Source organism: Erpetoichthys calabaricus, chromosome 1, assembly GCF_900747795.2.
Source record: "Erpetoichthys calabaricus chromosome 1, fErpCal1.3, whole genome shotgun sequence".
In the NCBI taxonomy this organism is placed as follows: Eukaryota; Metazoa; Chordata; class Cladistia; order Polypteriformes; family Polypteridae; genus Erpetoichthys; species Erpetoichthys calabaricus.
The window spans coordinates 1,844,940-1,868,623 of NC_041394.2; the positions used below are offsets into that span (position 1 = coordinate 1,844,940).

The following is a 23,684-nucleotide window of genomic DNA, read 5'->3' on the forward strand; positions in this document are numbered from 1 at the left end:
ATGATGTTTTGATTTACGCTTTCTTTAATTTGATTAGTGTTCTCAATGCATAAGTCAATAAAGTTTGTTTAAAAAAAGCATTAGTGAGATATTTGCTACTAAAATTAAACTGGTCAATTGCTATTCTAAAAAATAAATATATTTGTCACCCATCTTTGGTAGGATATTCTTGAAGGGGGTAATCTTCGAAATGCACTTCAGGAGCTGCAACAGATAATAATTACACCTATTAAGGTATATAGTCCACCACAGACGTCTCAGAAAGAGAGTGACACCACATCACAGCCTTCAGACAAATCTGGAAAACCAGCAGATGAAAAGGATTCTACAGCTGAGGTCTTTTCGCCCCCAAACTCCTCTCATTGTGATGGTGAGCCCTCAGCAATGCCAATACCAGAAGGAGATATAACGGGGCAGTTTACAAGGGTGATGGGCAAAGGTGAGTTATTTTACATTCAAGAGTTACTAAAGTACTGCGTAACAACACACAAGCCTGCCTTTACAGAACTAATGGTCGATTATTTCTTGGTGCCTGCCTTGTACCTGACGCTGATGTGATGGGGCCGTCTTCCACATTTTTCAACTGGACTAGGACTCTTAGTGAATGAGCAAATGGTTTATATAATTAAAACAAAGGCAAATGTAGAGCAAAAAATAAATTAAATTTGATCATAAACTGTTTGGCAAAATCTATCTGTTTCTGCATTTGGAAGCTAATGAAGTTGGGTCAACAGGGTCAGTATTGGTGATGAAATGATCCACTTGCTCATCTAGTTAATTTAAATAATTTACTATTTTAATTAAACATTAGTATCAAGTAATGTTTTCTGATCTGCATGAATGGGCGTAATTAATTAATTAGTTTTAATTTGTAAACTTTATTGTACTAGAATAGAAAGTCTTCTTAAAAAAACAATTATGCAGACCTATGTGATAGTAAATGAATTATGCTATAGTAGCAGGCATGAACATAAATTTATCAGTTGAAACAAAAAGAAAAGTACAAACCAGTACATATTATTGCGTTGTGTGAAAACACTTTGTCATTCCTAGTAAGAGGATAATAATTTATATAAGTTGGTTTTATATGTTTTGTATGTTTGTCAGAATTTAATACTGCAACATTTTTTAAATGTGATAATTGTACCATATAATGCTGGGTGGGCGGGCCTAGTTTTTGTTAGCCTCTCTTGAGCTGTGTTTAAAACTGTTAAATTATAGATCCATTCAAGTTTAATACTGTTCCATCTTTTATTTTAATCTTTTGTATAGTGTGCACGCAACTCTTAGTATCAAGACCAGATGAAGAGAACATCAGCTGTTACTTGCAGCTCATAGAAAAGTGTCTAGCACATGAGGTCTGTTTTCTGCCAGTTCATTTATATTTAGGTTTTTTATTTTTTATTTGAAAGCTTTTCAAGCTTAACCCTGTTCCTTCTTCAATTAACTCCAGGCTTTTACTGAAACTCAGAAGAAAAGGTTGCTGTCTTGGAAGCAGCAAGTCTTGAAACTACTAAGAATGTTTCCTCGGAAAGCCATGCTTGACATGCCAAGTTACCGACAAAAAGGGCAAGTCTCAGAATTTGCAGTTTAAAAAATCTGTTCATAATAAGCTGTGTGTTTAGCATAACACAGTGTGCTAGTAAATGTTACAACTTAGTACTGCTTCAGACTTAATGGCAGTTGCTGTCCATTAATGAGTATAGAGTGAATTTGTAGACTGAACAGAACACATCACGTACAAGAGTATAGTGAAAATACTTTTTTTGCATTTATGCCACACCTTGTACAGTGCCTAAACAAAGTGTTCAACCCCTTGGAAGTTTTCACACTTTATTATTCTACAACATTGAAGCACAGTGAATTTAATTTGCATTTTTGACACTGATGAACAGAAAAAGAACCTTTTAATGTCAAAGTTAAAACAAGACACTGCATAGCAGTTTAAATTAATTTCAAATATAAATTGACTGCATAAGTTTTCAGTAAATGCACATTTGGGAGCATTACTGCCTCGCATCTGTGTGGAAACTTTTCCATCAGTTTTGCACATCCGTACATTGCACTGCTCCTCTATTTCTATTGGAAAAAAACTCTGTGTGTTCTGTGTATTGGGATTATATCTTTCTTGCATTATGTTTTCTCCAAGGAAGTCTCTCTTTTTTGCAGCACTAGCCTTTCAGGACCTGCTGCAAAGAAGCAGTCCAACAGCATGATACCGCCACCAATATGCTTCATTGTGGGGATTTTTTTTTTTTTTTTTGGATAATTTGCCTTGTTTTGCTTATGCCAAACATTATGATTTAGTTGGATGGTCAGAAAGCTTTGTTCTCATCAGACCATAGAACCTTCTTCCAGCTGACTTCAGAGTCTCCCTTGTACCTTTGAGCAAACTCTGGCCCAGATGTTGTGCATTTTTATTTATTTAAACAGTGGCTTTCTCGTTGTCACTCTCCCATAAACCTGTAACTGGTCCAACACAAGGGCAGCAGTTGTTGAACACACATTCTCTCCAATCTCAGACACTAGCTTGTGACTCCTTCATATGTCTCTTTGTGGCCTCCTTCACTCATCTTCTTTGTATTTGTGGACAACATGCTTGAGACAGATTTATAACAATTGTACTCTTTACATTTCTTAAAGATTGATTTAATTGGATATTCAGTGATTTGGAAATTTTCTTGTCTCCATTACCTGACTTGTGTTTTTCAATCACCTTTTCATGGATTGCCTAAAGTGCTGTTTTGTCTTCATTGTATAGTTTATGCCTTGATACTGACTCGCCACAAGCTGGACCTTCCAGATACAGGTACATATGTGGTGGTCTCCATTTAACTAATTGTGCGACTTATAAAACCAATTGGCTGCACCAGTGATGATTCAGGTCTGCTATATTTGTAAATCATTTAGATTACTTTCCAGTCATCTTTTTTCTGTGTTCATTTCCACATTGAAGATTTATGTTTCTGTTGAGCAGCGTTAAAAAGCTAAATTAAGTCTTTTGTAACTCAGTCTTATTTACCAATAAAATGTGAAAACTTCCAAGGGCGTGAATATTTTTTTTTTATAGCCAATGCATAACATTTTTAGAAGCTGTTTTAGTCTGAATCTTGAAATTCCAATATCAAAAGTCTGGTTTGTTTTGCCGGAATATTTTGTTATCATTTCTTCTGCTTCTTTTAAACTTGAATGTTTGTTTTTGTTACCAGGTGGACATATGGGTCAAATTCTCTTCCTACAGCAGGCTCTGTGGGAGGTGGGTTAGGACGCCGAGGACAACGACAGTTTCAAATGCCTTCCCGTGGGCTGCCACCCAATCGTATGGCCCTCATGAGTCCTTCTGGCATTGGGGGTGCTTCACCTAGGCACACATTAACTAGTCCTGCTCTTGGAGGGCAGGGCAGGCAGGTAAGTAATTGTATTCACAAATGTTGTGTTCAAATTGTAAAGGGTGTCTACATGTACTGTACCATGACATGCCCAGGTGGAAGATTACAAAAAAAAAAATTTGGGGTGAATGTATTCCTAATGTAGAGTTTTGCATGAAAATGGATAATAAAGTAAGCGTGGAAATGAATTGCAGAGAAAGTGACAGAAGAAAATATACAGTGGTGTGAAAAACTATTTGCCCCCTTCCTGATTTCTTATTCTTTTGCATGTTTGTCACACAAAATGTTTCTGATCATCAAACACATTTAACCATTAGTCAAATATAACACAAGTAAACACAAAATGCAGTTTTTAAATGATGGTTTTTATTATTTAGGGAGAAAAAAAATCCAAACCCTGTGTGAAAAAGTAATTGCCCCCTTGTTAAAAAATAACCTAACTGTGGTGTATCACACCTGAGTTCAATTTCCGTAGCCACCCCCAGGCCTGATTACTGCCACACCTGTTTCAATCAAGAAATCACTTAAATAGGAGCTGCCTGACACAGAGAAGTAGACCAAACGCACCTCAAAAGCTAGACATCATGCCAAGATCCAAAGAAATTCAGGAACAAATGAGAACAGAAGTAATTGAGATCTATCAGTCTGGTAAAGGTTATAAAGCCATTTCTAAAGCTTTGGGACTCCAGCGAACCACAGTGAGAGCCATTATCCACAAATGGCAAAAACATGGAACAGTGGTGAACCTTCCCAGGAGTGGCCGGCCGACCAAAATTACCCCAACAGCGCAGAGACGACTCATCCGAGAGGTCACAAAAGACCCCAGGACAACGTCTAAAGAACTGCAGGCCTCACTTGCCTCAATTAAGGTCAGTGTTCACGACTCCACCATAAGAAAGAGACTGGGCAAAAACGGCCTGCATGGCAGATTTCCAAGACGCAAACCACTGTTAAGCAAAAAGAACATTAGGGCTCGTCTCAATTTTGCTAAGAAACATCTCAATGATTGCCAAGACTTTTGGGAAAATACCTTGTGGACTGATGAGACAAAAGTTGAACTTTTTGGAAGGCAAATGTCCCGTTACATCTGGCGTAAAAGGAACACAGCATTTCAGAAAAAGAACATCATACCAACAGTAAAATATGGTGGTGGTAGTGTGATGGTCTGGGGTTGTTTTGCTGCTTCAGGACCTGGAAGGCTTGCTGTGATAGATGGAACCGTGAATTCTACTGTCTACCAAAAAATCCTGAAGGAGAATGTCCGGCCATCTGTTCGTCAACTCAAGCTGAAGCGATCTTGGGTGCTGCAACAGGACAATGACCCAAAACACACCAGCAAATCCACCTCTGAATGGCTGAAGAAAAACAAAATGAAGACTTTGGAATGGCCTAGTCAAAGTCCTGACCTGAATCCAATTGAGATGCTATGGCATGACCTTAAAAAGGCGGTTCATGCTAGAAAACCCTCAAATAAAGCTGAATTACAACAATTTTGCAAAGATGAGTGGGCCAAAATTCCTCCAGAGCGCTGTAAAAGACTCATTGCAAGTTATCGCAAACGCTTGATTGCAGTTATTGCTGCTAAGGGTGGCCCAACCAGTTATTAGGTTCAGGGGGCAATTACTTTTTCACACAGGGCCATGTAGGTTTGGATTTTTTTTCTCCCTAAATAATAAAAACCACCATTTACAAACTGCATTTTGTGTTTACTTGTGTTATATTTGACTAATGGTTAAGTGTATTTGATGATCAGAAACATTTTGTGTGACAAACATGCAAAAGAATAAGAAATCAGGAAGGGGGCAAATAGTTTTTCACACCACTGTATACAGAAGCGTATTGTGAGGTACATAGGGGGGAGAAAAGATTTGAAGAATTGTTGCATTATTGCTTAAGTGTTCATTTGAATAGGTAAATGGCTACAGCTTTGTTGCTTTAGAGTACAGATGTGAATAGGCAGAAATATGCTTGCATCTTTCAGCTATCCGTTGTGGATAACTCTGCTCATTCACCATTTTCCCCATACTTTCCAGATTCTTTTATTTACTTCAATGTTTATTTCTTCTCTGTGTTGCTCACTGGGATCCAAGTTAAGATCAATTAGAACCTAAGTTGTTGCATGACCATTATACTGGAGTTTGAGGCTCATCCCACCCAGTGAAATTACAGCATGTTTGTTCTATCCTTTTTGTGCTGAACTTCATTCCTTACTTGCTTAGATAGATAGATAGATAGATAGATAGATAGATAGATAGATAGATAGATAGATAGATAGATAGATAGATAGATAGATAGATAGATAGATAGATAGATAGATAGATAGATAGATACTTTATTAATCCCGATGGGAAATTCACATAAGATGTTATTTCACTTGTTCACACTCTTCGTGGCCTTCCCCTTACTTTGTTCAATAACCACATCATCATCCAGACAATACAATGCCTTTGCGTTAAGCTCTGCTGTGGTAGTGTCAAAAATCACTGCAAGTAATGACTCCATGCAGATCCCTAGTTACACTCCCATTCTGACATTGAACTCTTCTATTTCTCCACATGTTGTCAACTATTCATGTAACAGCTGATAGGACCAAGAAGGAACTATCAGCAAACACAACACTGGAAGGCTACTGCAGCAGGATATAGCTTTTCCTTCTAAGTTGCTCTTTGATAGAAAAAACAAGATCGGAAAGATTTTGTTGGTGGTGACAGTTCCTTCATCTTGAATGTGAAAAATCTATTTAGGATTATAAATGTTTGAGACAGTGTGGAAATGGAAGGAAATGAGCATTATCAGCATTACTTGTCTCAACAGATTTGACAAATAGTAGAAACAGTCTGTTCGTGGAGCCTGTCTTTACGAATTACTTGGTTAAATAAAAGAATATTTCACTACTTTATTGACAAAGAAGACCCTCAATCTCTGTAATGACTAATGCCCTTAAAGATACTGTCATATCATAAGTATTTGCAGGGGTATGAACAATAAAGGAATAACAATTTGCTAATGAGACCAATTCAGGATTATAGTTGAAGTCATTGCTGCCTTTGTTCAGCTACTAATACCAATTTATTCTGGTGGTTTAATGTTTTAATCATTTAACATCAAACATTATTACTGTAGCTATGTTTTCATTTGTTGATATTTCCAGGGAAAAGCTGCAAATATATCTTAAAACTGTCTGTTTTGTATCTCTTTCTCTAGAATTTGTGGTTTGCCAACCCAGGAGGGAGCAACAGCATGCCAAGTCAGAGCCGCAGCTCGGTCCAGAGAACACACTCTCTACCCGTCCATACGTCCCCCCAAGCCATGCTCATGTTCCAGCAGCCAGGTTAGTTTCTTCCCTTGATTCAGCTACATCCTAGAAAAAAAAAAGTGTTTCAGTCTTATTGGGTCATTGTTGTCCCATGTATTGGGCATAGTGAAATTCATACTTTAAAGTTAGCCATTTAGACTCTCACTGTAGGCAAATGAGAACAGAGCAGTGAGTAAGCATGATCTGTGTGCCTAACAGTAAACTATCATCTTAAAACTGGTGTTTCTGGAGTTGAAGATCAGGTACATTGAATTGGATTATGTAATAAAAAGCATGGGCACTTGTAAAGAACAAATTTTACCTTTGTTTTTATTTATATTAAGACACAAATCACGTAGTCTTTTAACTACTTTTTACCTTTCATTGAAGACACACCTTTGCTACAATATTCTGTTTGTTCACAAAAAATTCAAATGTTACTTGCAGTTCTCATGATGGAAGAACATCTATTGTAGATTAAACTGTGTACTATATTTGGGTGATGGTGGAGCAGTGGTTATTGTTGATATATGGTGCTGAGACTTGGACAGTAATTAAGAGTGGAAGAGGAACTTAAAGGGAATGAAATGTGAATTCTGAGGTCATTTTATGGCATCTCTCTGCGAAATGAGGAGGTTAGGAGAAGAGCAGGAGTGGTCAAGATCATTAAGACAATTAGAGAAGCTATACGGAGATGGTATGAGCACGTGGAAGGGAGAAGCAAGAAGTGGCCATGGTTTTAGCTTTAATTTAAATTAACTAGCATCCCCTTTGATTGTAATAATTTATATTGAATTATTTTTGGAGCGGTAAATGGGATGCATGAGTCATGGATTGCATCACTGTAATGATGGAAATCTCCTGCAGAGTTGATTGAAGAGCGTAACACTCTTCCTAGACATGCTGGCTCACTGATAGTTTATTCATTCCAAACACACTGCCAGCACCAATGGCAGGATACCATTACACAGTCTGTGACATGCTTTTTGACAGGTGTATATACTTTCAAAATAATCTGACATCTTTTCTTTCTCAGCAGCCTTAGAGACTGCATTCTTTCCCGAATATCAAAAAAATGTGAGGTGACGCACAGGGAGACTGAGCAGTAGTAGTGGCAATTGAACAGTCCAATGTATCTCACCAGTTTTCATTTCATTCACTCATCTAGCCTTAACGCAGCACACTTGTGGCTTTGGCTAAAACTGTTGCAACTGCAGCATTAAGACTGATTTATGCTTCTGTGTCAGGCCTACGGTATAGCCTGTGTAGCCTATGGCGCAGCCTGACCAGCACCTCCTCAGAAATGTGCCTACGTGTTGCATCATTGCGGACCATGTGCAGAATCCTGCAACTCTGCTTGGCCAGTCCGGTAACTATATATTTCCTGAAATGAGTTTCCATTTGTCTTCTGCTATTCTGAAGTTAATGTAGAGCAGATTGAGGAAAGACGTGTCAAATAAGTAAGAAAATACGCGTTTTTATGTGATACCTCATTACAACACTACAAAAACACTTAGATGGCATCCAATTCGTGGTTTGAAATACTGACTAACATTGGTTTGGAAGTCAGCAGATGTATGATAAAGTGGAAAAATGTGAGGAACATACACCTTTGCCTGTGAAAGAAAATGTGTAGCAAGAGGAGCAGTGATCCTGCAGGGCAAAAGCTGCCTGCATTTTAATGAATCATTCACTTTTCTTGCATGCTACAAACACCACCAAATAGCACTGAGGCATGTATAAACTGCTTTGGACATGTAAAGCATATAAACCGGTGAATCTACCATGTTGAATCCCACAACGAAGGAGGTTGTCAGATTTCTACATTTTGTGAGAGAAACTATGATACTTTCTGCTAAAGAAGTATTTAAAGATTAAAGTGTAAGTGTGATGGTGTGTACAGTGCGTTGTCAGCTGCTCTGTTGTCAGTTGGGATACAACTGTCTTCTGTAAACGGTATTTACTGCATGTTTAATAATGTGGTTCATATATTTGGCAAAAAAACATTCATTGATGATGTCAGTAATCAATTGTCAGTTGCCTGTGATCTCAACTATTAGCACAAGCCTAGAGAGAAGCAAGACAACAGCCAAAGTTTGCACAAGAACTGGAATAAGTGGAACAAGAGAATTGGGACAAACTGCCTGAAATTTTCCTTATAAAACTGCATAACAAGAGAAATGATAGTTTTAAAGGCAAACAGAGATCACACCAAACGTTGATTTTAGTTTTTTACTATTTTCTGCTCTTTATAGTAATTGTTTTGATGTTTTGATACTTTTCATTTCATTGTTTTTAAAAGCTTTTCCCATTTAGACTTTTTTCACATGTGCTTAAGAGTTTTACTTTTTACCATACCACTTGGGGAAAATTGAGATTCTACATTCAGTGAAGGAGTTGCAAGGCACAGAGAAGCTGTTGGCACAGCTCTCATCCATCCCTAGATGTGCCAGTCCCCACATGTCTAGTGAATATATTTTTAGCAGCATTTTTTGGGATTCTCCACAAAAAGCTGTCTGTCAGTGTTCACCTTTTCAATCAGCAACTTGTACATTTCCCTGTTTAATGCAAATAGCTGCAGTCTTTTTTATCCATTGAAAGTTTCAATTTGAAGATGTCTGACTTCTTCATTTTAAAGATTACTGTTTTCAGTTAACATGTAAACAGAATATCATTAAATGTGTGCTTTGTGAAAGAAAAGTATTACAAACATTGTCTAGAGAGCTGAAAGTAATCATTGGTCTTGCTTTAATAAAACTTCATTTGTGAACTGAACCTTCAGAAATTGGTTAAAATATTGGAAGTCATCTTAACGGTAGAAATTCATCTTACATTACCACTTGGTGATGTAATGTGGGAAATAGCTGAGGTGTCAGTCAGGCAACCCCATTTAATGAAAAAGAAAAGGCAGACGTTAGTATGCACACAGGCACAACAGAAAACGGGCCAATCCATCCTCCAACAATAAATCACAGGCAATGCTTACAGGTTTTAAGTCACACAGGAGTTCCGTCCTCAACTAGGCTCAGGTCCAAAATGCAAAGTCTTTCTTTTGGAACATTTATTTTGTCCCAACAAGAAGGGAGCGTGTCCTTCACTGGGTGCAGCGGGCTGGGTCAAATGCCTTCACAGGGACTCTTCTCAGAGATGCAGGTGGAAGAGAGAAGACAGGGATTAGTGACAGGGATTTTCTCGGTCCAGGGTTATATTGCTTATCTGTATTGAGCCCTGAAGGGACACACCTTTGTGACGATGCGGGTTCGCTCCATGCTCCCATCTTGCTTCTGGGAGCTCTTGAACCTGACACCGTCAGTAATGTCACCGATGAGCTAGGCAGTGAGGCATAACAATGAAGCAAGGGGATGGTGCAAAAAAGAAAAGTGCTTTTATTAAAACAAAACACTGTTCAAATAAATAGTACAGTTTTTCAGGATTTCAAAAATAAGTAATCCATTAAACAGTTGCAATAAGTGGAAATTAAAAATAAATAATCCTTTAAAACTAGGTTAAAATCAACTGGCTAGAAGCAGTCCTTTTTTAAAAAGCCCAATGCCTTCTCCGTTCAACTGGCAGCTCCCCTGCTTCTCCCATACGGGTCCTGCAACAGGGGAGTCACCCTATGAGCAGGTGCAGCTGACCTTCTGTCCGGTTGTCTTCCTTCCCCCGGCTCTGTACAGCTACCTTACCGGACTGAGACTTGGGTTCCCTAACGCCCAGGGTGCTCACGCTGAGGCTCACCCTCCTAAGTCTCCTCAACTCCCGTTGCCTTCTGTGGGGAGTCATCCATACTGCCTTTCACTCCAGCTCCTAGAAACTGTTCAGCTGGAGCGACCACTTCCAACTGTTCCTCCTCTAGTGTTGGCCACACACTGTTCATGTAGGGCTCTTTATTCCAGCTGCCTGCATTTACCAGCAAGCCTGCTCTCTTGCTTGCTCCTGCACCGGCTTTCAACGCCTCCTGCCTTCTTCTTCCCTTAACCTCCCTCCATTTCTTTCCTGTTCCTTTCCTTTCTTCATTTTCCCCCTAGCCGCCTCGCACTTCTATTTATTCCGGGGATGTGGATCAGATGTGGCAATTAGCAGCTCCCGGCACCAATTATGGATGCGCACGACTCCTCACCTGTGCACTTAAGTGAGGACCATCCGCATCACCCGGGGACCGCTCTTACCACAGCTGCTTAATGTAGGAAAAAAATGACGAAAACATTTCTAAGTAATTTTATTGTAAATTCAAAGGTATATTGTAATGGGCTGGATATAAAAAAAAAGAAATAAAGAGCCTTTGTCATTTAAAAAATCAACTAAGTTAATAATAGAGGCTGACAAGAATGGGTATTGTAATTTTTCACATCATAAATTGGTCATTCCACTACATGTTGCACAACCTACACAAAGCTGTAGTAGTAGACTTAATTATCTTTCTCTTCCTTAGAATGCCAGGTTCCAGGAACAGATTTGGAAATTAATCCCACGCTGGAGTCACTGTGCCTCAGCATGACAGAGCATGCATTAGGAGGTAAGTTGTAAGTTTTACTGCTTTTAGGTGATCAGTGTGAATGAAATTACATACAAATTTTGTTTTTCACTTTAAATTCTGTGCACTTTCAGTAGTTAGACTGAACTAATGTTACCTGTTGCAAAAATATCTTTCAACCCAAACCCTTTCCCACAAGTTGCTGCTTAGAAACATAAATGTAGAAATAAACAAATATATTGTACAAAGACAATGACAAGGCCTTTGTAGTACTTTTTCCCCATTATTAATTTTCATTACAGTATAGTTGATACAGAATTGTTGATCATAGGTTAAGTAATTGGCCATCTTCACCTCTTCTGAAGAGTTTTAAAATTAGATATCATAGTATGGCATGGTCACTTAAAGATCTTGAAACCTATAAAAAGTTAACAGAGGCACAGTTTACATAAATCAGAACATTTTCTGACTTGTAGGAATATTCACATTGTTAACTTATAAAAAAAACTATAAAGTTGGACAACAATATACTCTGCAAGACAAATTAAAGCCTCATCACATTGATATGCTCAGATTATAACATTAGGCTGGCTAATCCACCTATCCTTCAGAAACAATCTCTGAATGTAGTAAACATATTAAAAAATCAGCATTTGACAGATTTCCTTTGCTAACTCAGGACAGTTCATTAGGTAATGTGAGACCCCAGGTAGTGTTCTCTGTATTTCTTTTTTGGGCTAATCCACTTGCTTTTTACTGCTACTTCTAACTGAATTGCAATCTTATTAACAAGCATTAAATATATGGGGCAGTAAACCTTGATGTTGTTGACTGTTAACACTCCAAAGTCAAACTGAAAACTCTAAACCCCCTTCCTGCTTTCCCTGATGTCTTTGCACAGAGAATTTTGCAAATGCAGTTTTCAAGTAAGGCGGGTCCTTGCTACATAAAGCATGTAGTTGGGCCTTCTATACTTAACTAAAAGGGGTCTGAGATGCACACTATGCTGTTAAGTCCTCATAAAGTGTTTTGTTTTTCAGACCTTTTTATATCTTTCTTTTCCAGATAAACAGTGATGGGGCCCTTCCTTAGATCCCTTAATAAATCTTTGTTACACATAATGATAGAGCAGTATTTGCACATTCCTCTTGTGTCACGTTAGTTGAGTTTGATTTCAGTATTGGACCACTTGCTTGCATCAGTTTTGTCTCCCTAATTTAAAGCTAATGCAATGTTGCTGGGACTTTGTGCTTTGAATTATTGTCTTGTTGAAACATCCATTTCTATAACACCTGTTTGTCTAGTTTTTTAATAAATTGTACCCAGTTCAATTTTGACAAGATTGCTAATCTTGGCCATTGACCAGCATCCCCAAAACATAATGCTGCTACCACCATGCGTTAGTACAGTACTGTAAATGTAATGTTAAAGCAGGCAGGCATGGGTACCCTTAGCCCCAATGAAGGCACTAGGAGTCTCAAGATAAGCAGCAGAATCAAGATTTACACATATAAAGACTCGCTACAGATGCAATGAGTGAGCATCCTTGTGCAGCTCTACATTTATTATAGTTCTTATCACACAAAACGTTGTGTCTCTTAACATTCCCCTGCTTTAGTTCTGGATCTAATTAATTCCACCGTTCTCACTTAAGGCGGTGTCAAACCCCTCTCTGTCCGTCATGTCTGTCTGACAAGGCCTATCTGTACTCCCTACTAGCTCGGCGCTTGCTTCTATTAGTTACAGCCAGAGTTCACATTCTGCACAATCTTTGGCTTATGAACTATTGGTGGTTTCTAGCTCATACAGAATAATACAAAATATGAAGACGTTAAGTCTTTTTAATCTTAACTCTTACATCTTGATGCTTAGTAAAATATGGTATTTACTTTTCTCATGTGCTTGTAATACTTTTGTAGTACATAGAGATTACCAATTTTAAGTATACATTTTTCTATAGTAACTGGGCTGCTCCTGTAGGCTTGGAACTGATGTAGTGTAGTATAGCAGGTATGGAACTGCCTCTAAACTATATTTTCCAGTTCCTTTCCTGTTTCTGTTCCTTAACATGGCCACAAGCAAATCACTTGACCTCTAATGTGTCATACACAGAGCTTGAAATTCATCTTTAAAACTGGGGGGTTGGGGGTTTCTGACTTGGTGGAGTGAAAATGTGTTGGTGGGGGTAGAAGGGACCCAGTTTAAAAAATACTTATGTATTAATATTTCACATTTTTTTAAGTCAGACTTTATTCTTTCTGATGTTTGCAGAAATGTATAAAATTTTGAGTAAATATCTTTCAAATAGTTATTTCTACTATTTTAACTTTTAACTAAATAATTTAATTTTCTGTTTTGACATTTCCACACATATTTAGTCAAAAGACAATCTTGCAAAAAAATTTGAAGAATATAAATTTTTTTTTAATACTTTCATCTATACTGTAATGTTTTTCCTGCCAGAGTATCTTTAAAGCAGTTGAATGCCATCTTAAGCCTGAGTGTGTGAATACTGTTAATTTAAGAAATTTCAGAATATGAGTTTAGTTCAAATATAATAATTAATAATTATACTTAATATATCCTTGGCTTAGGTGGCACAGTACTGCAGACTCTTTAGCTCTGCCACTTTACTTATCCAGAGTACTTGGTCAAACACCTGATTGTCAGAGTTTGAATGTTCTCCTTGTGTCTTTTTTTTCCCCCAGACTACTCCAGTTCTCTGCTCATTTTCTGAAAGACTTGTATGTTTGGCTAAATGGTCCCAGTGTGGGTCTGTACGTGAGTGGACCTTGCAATAAACTGGTACTCTGTACATGCCCTTTTCCTACATTGTACCCAGTACTGTCAGGGCAGGCTGTTTCTACCTGCTCCTCTGAATTGGTGTAAATGTGTTTAAGAACAACTGACTTTGAGTTTGCCAGTGAACATGTTTGCTTTGAGATTACGAGAACTGTTGCCAAAGGCCATTTATGAAAAGAATGTAAAGGTGAACTATAGCATCAGAAGTTAACACATCCTACAAAGTTCTCATCTTTATTTTGATATGTCCTTATTCTCAGAGTTGAGAGTTGGCAGCCGATTCTACAGTCAATTTTAATGAAAGTTATCCTTGAGCATTGTTTATCTTTTTGTATGTCATTAATTATTATTTTAATTATTCAGATTTAAAGATAGCTAGTCTGCCACAGACATATTAAAGAAATGATGATTACGAGTGTCTGTAAGACTAGTCACAATGCAGCTATGAATTGGCAGCGGTCACTTCATCAAATAAGTGGAGCGAAACCAAGTATGATTTCACTAAACAATCCAAATCAATTTCCCGAATTTATGCATTGATTTGAGTGCAACAATGTTCTTCAACCTGTGTTAGCCCTTGGTTTAACTAGGTTTAGTCAGGTTGTAAGGCTCAGTTTAAATACTAGGCATCATCGTGTGGCTCAGCTCCACTGAAGGGCTGTGACGGTGTGCGTTGGCTCCATGCCCCCACTCTTGTGTGGGAGCTTCTTGGACCCGACACTTTCAATAACGTAACCATATGAGCTTGGCAGATGCAGACAAAACACACATAAAGCAAGGGGATGGTGTAAATTTGCTCAGTGCTCTTATTAAAAACCAACTAAGCAAAAGTGTTCCAAAGTGCATTGCAATGTTTTTGTTAAATGAATAATCCGTTAAAATAAAAAGTGAATTAGTAGAGGTTAAAAAACAGCTCAATAAATATTCCTTTACAAACGATGAGGTTAAAAACCAGAGACCGTCTATAAAAAAACTGTGAGCCCCAATGCTTCCCTATAACCTGGCATCTCCTCCCCTTATCCTGTCCAGACCTTGCAGAAGGAGGAGACGCCCGCTGACGGGTGCAGTCAACCTTCTTATCTTGGCTCTGTTCCCTGCAGCAATTCCTTCAGCATCTGCAGAGCAACCCGACGAGCCCCACACATCGCTTCCACTGCTCACCTTCGACCCTTGAGAGGAAATGCCGTCACTCAGGCTGCTCCTGCTCCCAAGAAAGAGCTCAGTAAGAATGCCCCTTTCATCGCCTCCAGCTCCCATGGCCTTGAGGCTTACTCCCGACTACCTGTCTCACTCCATAAGCTCAGGCACTCTCGCTCTTCATCTCTGTCACTCTGTCTTCCTTTTGCTTTTACCCTCCTTTTCTTTTTCTTGGTCACTGGCCAATCCATTTTCCTCTTGACCTCCGATCTGCCGCCTTTTCTCTTTTTTTTCTCTCCTCACACTCACACTTCCCCTTTTAAAACAGAGACATGGCACAGCTGCGGCAATCAGCAGCTCCTGGCACCAGTTACGGCCATGGGCGATCCTGCACCTGTGCAGTAAGTGCAGGGCCATCCACTCCCACATTGTACACTCTCGCCATGCTATCATGCCCCCATACAAGATACAATTGCAGGATTTATTTATTTAAAACACACCAACCAACTGAAGATCTCATTTTACCACAAGAGCTGATTGATGAACTCCACAGTTGCCTGTTCTGGTCAAGAACAACTGCCACACGAAATGACATCCTACACATAAGAGCTTAGCAAAATGTCAACAGTGGGGAGAAAAATGTCCTAAGTAATAAATAAGTATTCTTGTAACAGGCAAGACTGATTGCTTGCCACATAAATACATGCAGGAAATTTGTGCATTAAAATTAAGAATTTGAGAGAATTACTACATTTGTGTGGAGTAACCACCATCCTGTGCCACATTTCAAGCCTTAGTATGTATAGTTTTAAAGTTCCTGTGGATTGTGTTTGATAGTGTGTAAGTTTTAGCACTGTAGATAAAGTGGAAATATTACGAAAGTACGAATCTTATTGGTATACATCCCAGTATGCTGTTACATTGCATGATAGATATTTTTACAGTCTCGCTTCAACTATAAAGTCTTTCATGAAACGTCTTGTGTGCTTCCCATTTTTGCATACGTTACCTACAGTGTCAACAATTTAACTTGAAAAAGCTGCCCTTTACATGGCATATTTATATAGTACCCAATATTTGTCATTTATATATACGTTGACAATTTATCTATTTCTTTTCAGATGGAATGGATCGGACGTCAACGATCTAAAAAAGAAGGTGCCCACAGAAGAAAATGAGCTACACTTTATATAAAAATAAACACTTTTGAGTCCTGCACGGCTGCCCAACACAGGAGCTTGAGGACATTCACCCTTCAGAGTACAGAAAATGGTCACTACAGAAAAGGAAAAAAAAACTGTGTATATGTTCTCTGATATTTTTCTACTTTATTATACTTAATAACTAAGGTTTATTATAAAAATACAGATTACTACAATTTAAGAGCAAACTGCAGCAGAGAGAGTGAGTTTGAATACTCTGATTTAACATGATTAGTAATTCAATATATACATTATTGTCTCCTATGAAATGAGGTAATTATAAAATATATATATATATATATATATATATATATATATATATATATATATATATATATATATCTCCACAGCTGTGCCCCAAGGTTCCTGGCAGTGTTAGTACATTGTGCTGGTCATAAACTGTGAGGTATGGAAAACAAGGCCATACTTGTTAAGAGAGCAAGTGCCATTTAAATATGGTGAAATATCTTACGTGTTTATGGTGCTTTTAAAAGTTGATAACCCTGAGTATTCTATTTATTTTTCTCCTCACCTCAGATTGTGTGCTTCCCCATTTGTGCATTACAAAAAGATATCAGAGGCCAAACAGGCCGACTCTTGTTTGCATTTTGGTTGCATTTGGTTTTCAGCCCATCTTTCCTAATGTCTATCTTTGTACTGATGTGTCCCTTGTTCATTACTAGGATGTGGCTTCTTGACGTCAAACAAGTTCGCATTTTTTTTGTTACACAGTAGAGTTTAAAGTCAGGTGTTTCATGCCCTTTAAAATCTACCTTCTGACACACACAAATCACCATACATCAGTTTTCCTCTTTGCAATTTTGGTTATTAGGTATAAATACATCTCAGTCTTTAAATCTAAAAAATAAGAGATCAAAACTTTATGCAGAAACAAATTCTGTTGGCTTGCTGGTGACCCACTGCATGTTGATTGACTTTTGAATTGAATCTTCTTTTTGCAGTTGTAGGATGCATCAAGCCACTGGGGTAAGGAGTACACTTAAAGTGGTGTTAGTTGGGCATCTTTGTTTAGTGCATGTTTTTAAAGAGCAGTACTTGATATGACAGTTGCCTGGTCAAATTCTGAGGTCAGTGTTAGTTATTTTTTGGCAAGTTGTACTTGTTTGGTAGCAAGAACCCAATGGTTACTTAAACGTTAACCCTTACACAGATGATTAGTTTAGTTGGCATGCTTTCATCATTATGAATTTTAAATTATTTTAATTGTATAGAAATCTTTTTCCATATTAATTTTTGTTTTGTGTTTTTGAACAGTTTAAAGAAATTTCTGTTCAATATCTTCATAGATGATTGTTTCTGTCTATACACAATTTCACTTTTGGTGAGACTTCAGTAAATAACTACCTGTTCAGTTCACAGATTTCTCCTTAGCCAGTGTATTTTGTTTTATATAAAGAAGCCCAGGGAGAACACCCTGTCACCTCATTTTCCGTATCATTTTTCTATGGGTTCACTCTGAGCTTTTTTACTACACTTGAAACTGGGAGGATCTGATTCCTGTACTGCTTCAGCCAGCTGTTGATTGCATTTGTCTGAAATGTTGAAGTTAATAGCTGAGTTTTAACAAGAAGCCCATCATTTAGCATCCACCCAGTTAAAAAGAAGCATTGTTTGTCACATAAATCTGCAGTTCTTATTCAGTCCCACTGCCCACCTCACATGATGCAGTATAAATTAGAATGTGTCAGTCCTATAGAAACTACATCTCAGAAGCATTTTGTATGTGTGCTAAACAAAGCATCTTTCCAGATCTGTGACTTCCCCACAACAGCGCTTAAAGCTTTGTGCCCACCTCTGTTCAACTGGATGCTAGAGGCTGACTCGTCAGGGTTTGTTTTTTTTTTTTTTTTCTTTTTCTCTTCCTTTAAGATGGTCAAAGTGAGGTCCACAGGTGTTGTGTGTTGAGGTGATGCTGTGCAAAGAGAAGGCTTCAATTCATTGCACTGCAGTAGTGATGTTGAATGCTCAGGTTTTCCCATTTAATAGAGAGGAGTGGGCCATTGGAGTGGTCACTTGTGGGCAGAAGAATTTGTGTAATGACTGACTAGAATCTTATACAAAAGTGTACCTCTGTTTTATTTCTGCATTTCTTTCCATGACATATGCAACAAATAATGAAATCAGACATTAGTGTCCAATGCAAAAGCCTCTAAATGCTTCAATTTAGATATCTTTATGTCTGCTGCTGCATTTTTATTGCGCGTGGTAATTTCAGAAATCTGCTGCTTTTACATTTGGCCATTATTCAGGAGGAAAGGTAGCCATGATGTGCAAATAAAAACTTCATAAATGTGAAGTTGCATGAAATTATTATGCATGTCTTGTTTTAAAAGTTGCATTTAAGCAGATTATTATCAGTGAAGGGGAAATGTTGTTATCCATTTCAAAGTTCCAGAAATCAGTTGAGATGTCAGGTGGTGTAAGGTGAATAGGAATGTAGTTTTTGAGAGACAGCAGCAAGTTGATTTGAGGGAATCACCTTGTGGACACACACACCTACTGTTTTTACACGTGTCATTTGTGGGCTTTGTTTCTTGTTCAGTCTGTTTTTCGTACACCATCTAATCCCACCTCTGTCTTGTGTAGTGGCAAATAAATAAAAAATAAAAAAAACTTCTGCTTCAGTGGTTGCAGACCAGTTACCACATTAGCCGTGTTTTTTAGTCTGTATTTCATACACATAGGCTATCCCCCTATCACCCCCAGGTGTAATGCTAATTACTTTTAACAGGAACCCTCATTGTGGTTTTGCACAATTCTTTTGGGGTAACTAGCATCATTTCTTTTTATGTGTGTGGACATCTGATCTTGCAACACAGATAGACATTTTATATGCGTTAATGGCAAATTCAGGATGGTTGTACTGCCGCTATGGACTCAAATGTACTTGTAGATTTTGCAGTCTTTGATATGTCCCCTAGAGTGAGATCAGTGTAGTAAACAGTGTTTACAACAGCTAACACACGGTGTGCCCAATTAGTTTGTGTGGTATTTCACTCTGAACCTTAAACCCAGAGCAGAGCTCTCAGTGCCTTCACTTACCAGAGAGTATGAAACTGTGAATATACATCACAATCAACCTGCACACGCATCACTGTGCACCAATTCTCCTGCTCCCTCTGTGTCTCAGTTCTGATAGGCGACAGTGCTTTTATGGGCTTTGGAAACAGTCAAGTGAAGAGAAGGCCCGATTTACCTTTACAGGGTGCAAAAGACAAGAGAACCAAATGTGAAACATAAAAATAATTTGGTAAGGAAAAGTAACTTGCACCTAAACCAGTCTACCGGGAGCCTCTGGGCAGCTTAGCTTCTTGCCCAGTTCTTTGACTCTGTGATATGCTACTGACCTTTATTTATAACTGGACTGCTGGAGATGACCGCTGTTGTGTGTGCATGTGAGTAGCACTCTTGCTCAATATAACAAGCCACGATTTTTTCACATTTGTCATTTTTTCCATAACACACTGAACTCCAATGGCAGCAAGTCTCTGCCTGAGCTCGGGACACTAGAGCAGTTTGCTCACTTCTTCTTTCTTCATTCTCTATATCTTCTCCGCCATAGGGGAGTCTGAGCCAGACAATGTGTCTGAATAGTTCCACAAAGCCAGAGACAGGAATAAAATAGTAGATTAAATAAAAGCTGAAAATGCCATTGGTAAAAAAGCTGTGAAACTGCCAGGCCGCTGCCAGCTTCTCCTCCTTGGTAAGAGGAGCTCCTTTGTGTTCCCTTAAAACATTTCTTTATTTTTGGCTACTTGTGACCGTCGAGTGTGTTTGTGTGTGTGGTGTGATGCCTACAACTACCTCATTGACTCCAGACCATCCTCATCAGTTTCTAAATGCAGAAATTGGCACAGACGACATAGCAGGAGGGAGAGAGAGGCTGAGTTCACTTCTGTGTAAAAGCAGGCATGCAGGTTTAAGATTTTGTGTGTTGCAGGCCCTTTGCTGAAAAGAAAGGGTTTGGTTTTTGTGTTCCACTTAGTCATATGTTCAACTATGAAATCTCAAAACATTTTAAAAATGCATCTTTCTGGCTGCTTTTGTACTGCACAAAGTTGTGTGTGTGTTTTCCCCAGCAGTTATTGCCTTCATGAAATTGAATTTTTGGTAAAAGCAAAAGATGGAAGTATAAAACATTCACTAGGAGACACCTGCAAAGTATGTATGGAGACAATAGTTAGCTATTTATTTCTACAAAAATTAAAAACAAAGGTCCTCTTAAAAAATAGATATGTTATTTTAGATACATTTTATTAAAAATAACTTTTGTTATTGCTATGGCTGGTAACCATGAGTACATTACAAAACTATTGTGTAGTCGCTTGGTTTGTTTTTGCTTTGCTTTGTAAAGGCAAGTGAGCATAAAAGTATTAGTCTTTTTTTTTTCTATGTAAAAGCTGTGCTTATTTTGTAATTTTATTTTGTTATTGTTTGTACCTAAGGTGGGGTGGGAGGAGAATGGGGGGAACTTCAAGCTGCCTTTACATTGACACTAATGCAACTTGTAAGAATTGAGAAAATGAGCTCTAGGGCATGGCTTTCTGTTTTGGAATTATCAGGAGTGTGTGTTCACTTGGGACACTGCTTCTCTGACGATGAGATTGGGAGGGTGGGAGGGTATTTGTGTGAACCTTTGGACTCTTTGAAACAACAGCTTTGTAAGCATGAAAAGTCAACTGTGGCATCTCCTCCTTTGTTTACTGTGTGTGGCTGTATCAGCTGTAAATGAGGGTTGTCGTTCCATCAGTCCTTTGACTCCCTTTTCTCTGTTGATGCCGTCTCTCATTGTTGGACTCTTTGCTTTTCACACATTCATATATGTCAGCTTTATATTGCTTGATTTGTTGTTATGTCCTTCATTTCATGGCAGGTTATCAGTTTGTGGATTCTTGCATGTTGTTTGATACCTTTTCATTACAAAATAAGGTTTCATTGTACATTATCTAAAACATTCCCTCCTTCACCAGGTTTCAGCAGAACACCACTCTTAATTGTGCAAAAAGTCACTATTATTTTACCTTCAAGTGAAATATCACATTCATTAAAATATGCCTCAAATGAATGGCACTCACTAGGGTCATCAGAGTGGAACACTATACTAGAATGAATTCATATGATGAGTAAATTAAGTGAGAGAATGGCAGCCCTGGGTCATCTGATGAGCGCTTGAATTCTCAAAATCGTCATTTCCAGGTGAAGGGTTGCTTAATTGCAGACATTTTTACTTAGTGAACTCAGAATTTCGCCAGTCATGTTTCCTCTGTTGTTAAGATGACCCCACCAGTGACAAAGTGTGTTGTGTTTTTTTTATCAGTCCTTTACCACACAACTGTGAACATGAATTGAAACTCTGTAGCCAGATAGCTTCTCTGACAGAGACTTACTCTCCTGGGTTTTAGTTATTTTCCTTTAATTACGTATGATTGGATAATAGGATGCCATTAGTTATAGACAAAGTGCAGGTTAATGATGGCACTATACATTGATGTACCATCACTGGACTTCACTTAACTTAGAGAACATAATTAAACCAAAGCAAGAAAGGTTTTAACATCATATTTCTTCTTTTAGCAGACTTCAATGTTTTTGCATAGAAGATGTTAGAGCAACATGTTTGTAAATGGGCTTTTCATTCTTTCTACTGCTGTTTTTCTTCCAAAGGTTTAGGAACACTAATACTAGGGGTGGGTAAATGCGGGGGGGGGGGGGCCTTGAATATTAGTGTTTGTTGATTTCCATTATTTAAAAAGAAAAAAAACACCCTTCTGTGTAAATGCAGCTTTATGTTGTGTTTTGTACTGGCTTCAGGTACAGAGCTCTGTCCTCATTATTCAGAATTATTTATATACCTTACAGCTGCATGCAGATGATATAATTAAAAAGATCCAACCTATTTAAGAAAGGTCTGTCTGTGCTTCCTTTTGATAACCAATGTCACGGAAGTAGATGGTCTGCTCCTATGGAAATATGAAGAAAGCTCCTTAAAGGTGAGTAAACTTGTCTTTTTTTTTTTTCAACTTATTAAAGCGACAGCCAGTTCTAAAGTCTCAAGGCTCTTGGGAATAAGTTGAAAGATTAATGCAAACTGAAAAGCAACATATGCCGAAATCCCAAAGACAGCAAACTGATTGTTTGTTAAAACCAAATTATGTCAGGAAGAGACGAGCAAGAATTAAAAAAATACTAGACAGTGTAGTAAGAGAGAGCTGCAGAGTCCTAGAAGAATTTTCACACACTCTTGGATTCCACGAAGCAAATGATAGCAACGTAAAAACAAATCATGTTGGTGATGTCACAGAATGCAACCTAATGCATCATGCCCCTAGCAATGGATCATTTTGTGCCACAGAATAGCAACACTGTAATAATAGTAATTTATTATTTATACAGCACCTTCCTCACACCACAGCTCACTATATATAGAAGTAATAAGAGGACAATAAATTATATTTGTGTGATGTGTGCACACTTACATACACACACACAAAAAAACAGCAAAAATAAGCATGGTTTAAAATGTACAATAAAAACAATGATTGTTCTCTAAAGTTACCAACTTTCATATGCATCTCTCAAACCCATTTGAAAATAGACTTGAATGAGGAAAAATTAATAACATTTGCTCAATCATTACAAGCATTAAAGTTTTAAACAATATTTTATCATAAATACATTTGGAGCATACAACTAGATACCTGACAGATGGATTGTGCGACACTAAGAATTTGAGATTTTTTTATGGACATTTTTGTATTACTTGCTGTTTCTTCTGTATTGTTCCCTGTTGTCGCTTGTTATGTCGAAGTTTATTATATACAGTGCATCCGGAAAGTATTCACAGCGCATCACTTTTTCCACATTTTGTTATGTTACAGCCTTATTCCAAAATGGATTAAATTAATTTTTTTCTTCAGAATTCTACACACAACACCCCATAATGACAACGTGAAAAAGGTTTACTTGTGGTTTTTGCAAATTTATTAAAAATAAAAAAATTAGAAAGCACATGTACATAAGTATTCACAGCCTTTGTCATGAAGCCCAAAATTGAGCTCAGGTGCATCCTGTTTCCCCTGATCATCCTTGAGATGTTTCTGCAGCTTAATTGGAGTCCACCTGTGGTAAATTCAGTTGACTTGACATGATTTGGAAAGGCACACACCTGTCTATATAAGGTCCCACAGTTGACAGTTCATGTCAGAGCACAAACCAAGCATGAAGTCAAAGGAATTGTCTGTAGACCTCCGAGACAGGATTGTCTCGAGACACAAATCTGGGGAAGGTTACAGAAACATTACTGCTGCTTTGAAGGTCCCAATGAGCACAGTGGCCTCCATCATCCATAAGTGCAATCGGGGGAG

The 23,684-nt window shown here is 38.0% G+C and overlaps 1 protein-coding gene across 1 annotated transcript in view; it reads left to right on the forward strand.

Moving 5' to 3' along the window:
• LOC114665670 (protein Smaug homolog 2) overlaps window positions 1-22,225 on the forward strand; it is a 173,141-nt gene extending 150,916 nt beyond the window's left edge. The window contains exons 7-13 of the mRNA XM_051934022.1: window positions 163-439; window positions 1,273-1,358; window positions 1,454-1,569; window positions 3,210-3,408; window positions 6,594-6,720; window positions 11,117-11,200; window positions 16,219-22,225. Of these exons, the coding sequence (XP_051789982.1) occupies window positions 163-439; window positions 1,273-1,358; window positions 1,454-1,569; window positions 3,210-3,408; window positions 6,594-6,720; window positions 11,117-11,200; window positions 16,219-16,247 (918 nt within the window). The 3' untranslated portion in view covers window positions 16,248-22,225. The remainder of the gene's footprint in view (window positions 1-162; window positions 440-1,272; window positions 1,359-1,453; window positions 1,570-3,209; window positions 3,409-6,593; window positions 6,721-11,116; window positions 11,201-16,218) is intronic.
• The last annotated feature ends 1,459 nt before the right edge of the window (window positions 22,226-23,684 follow it).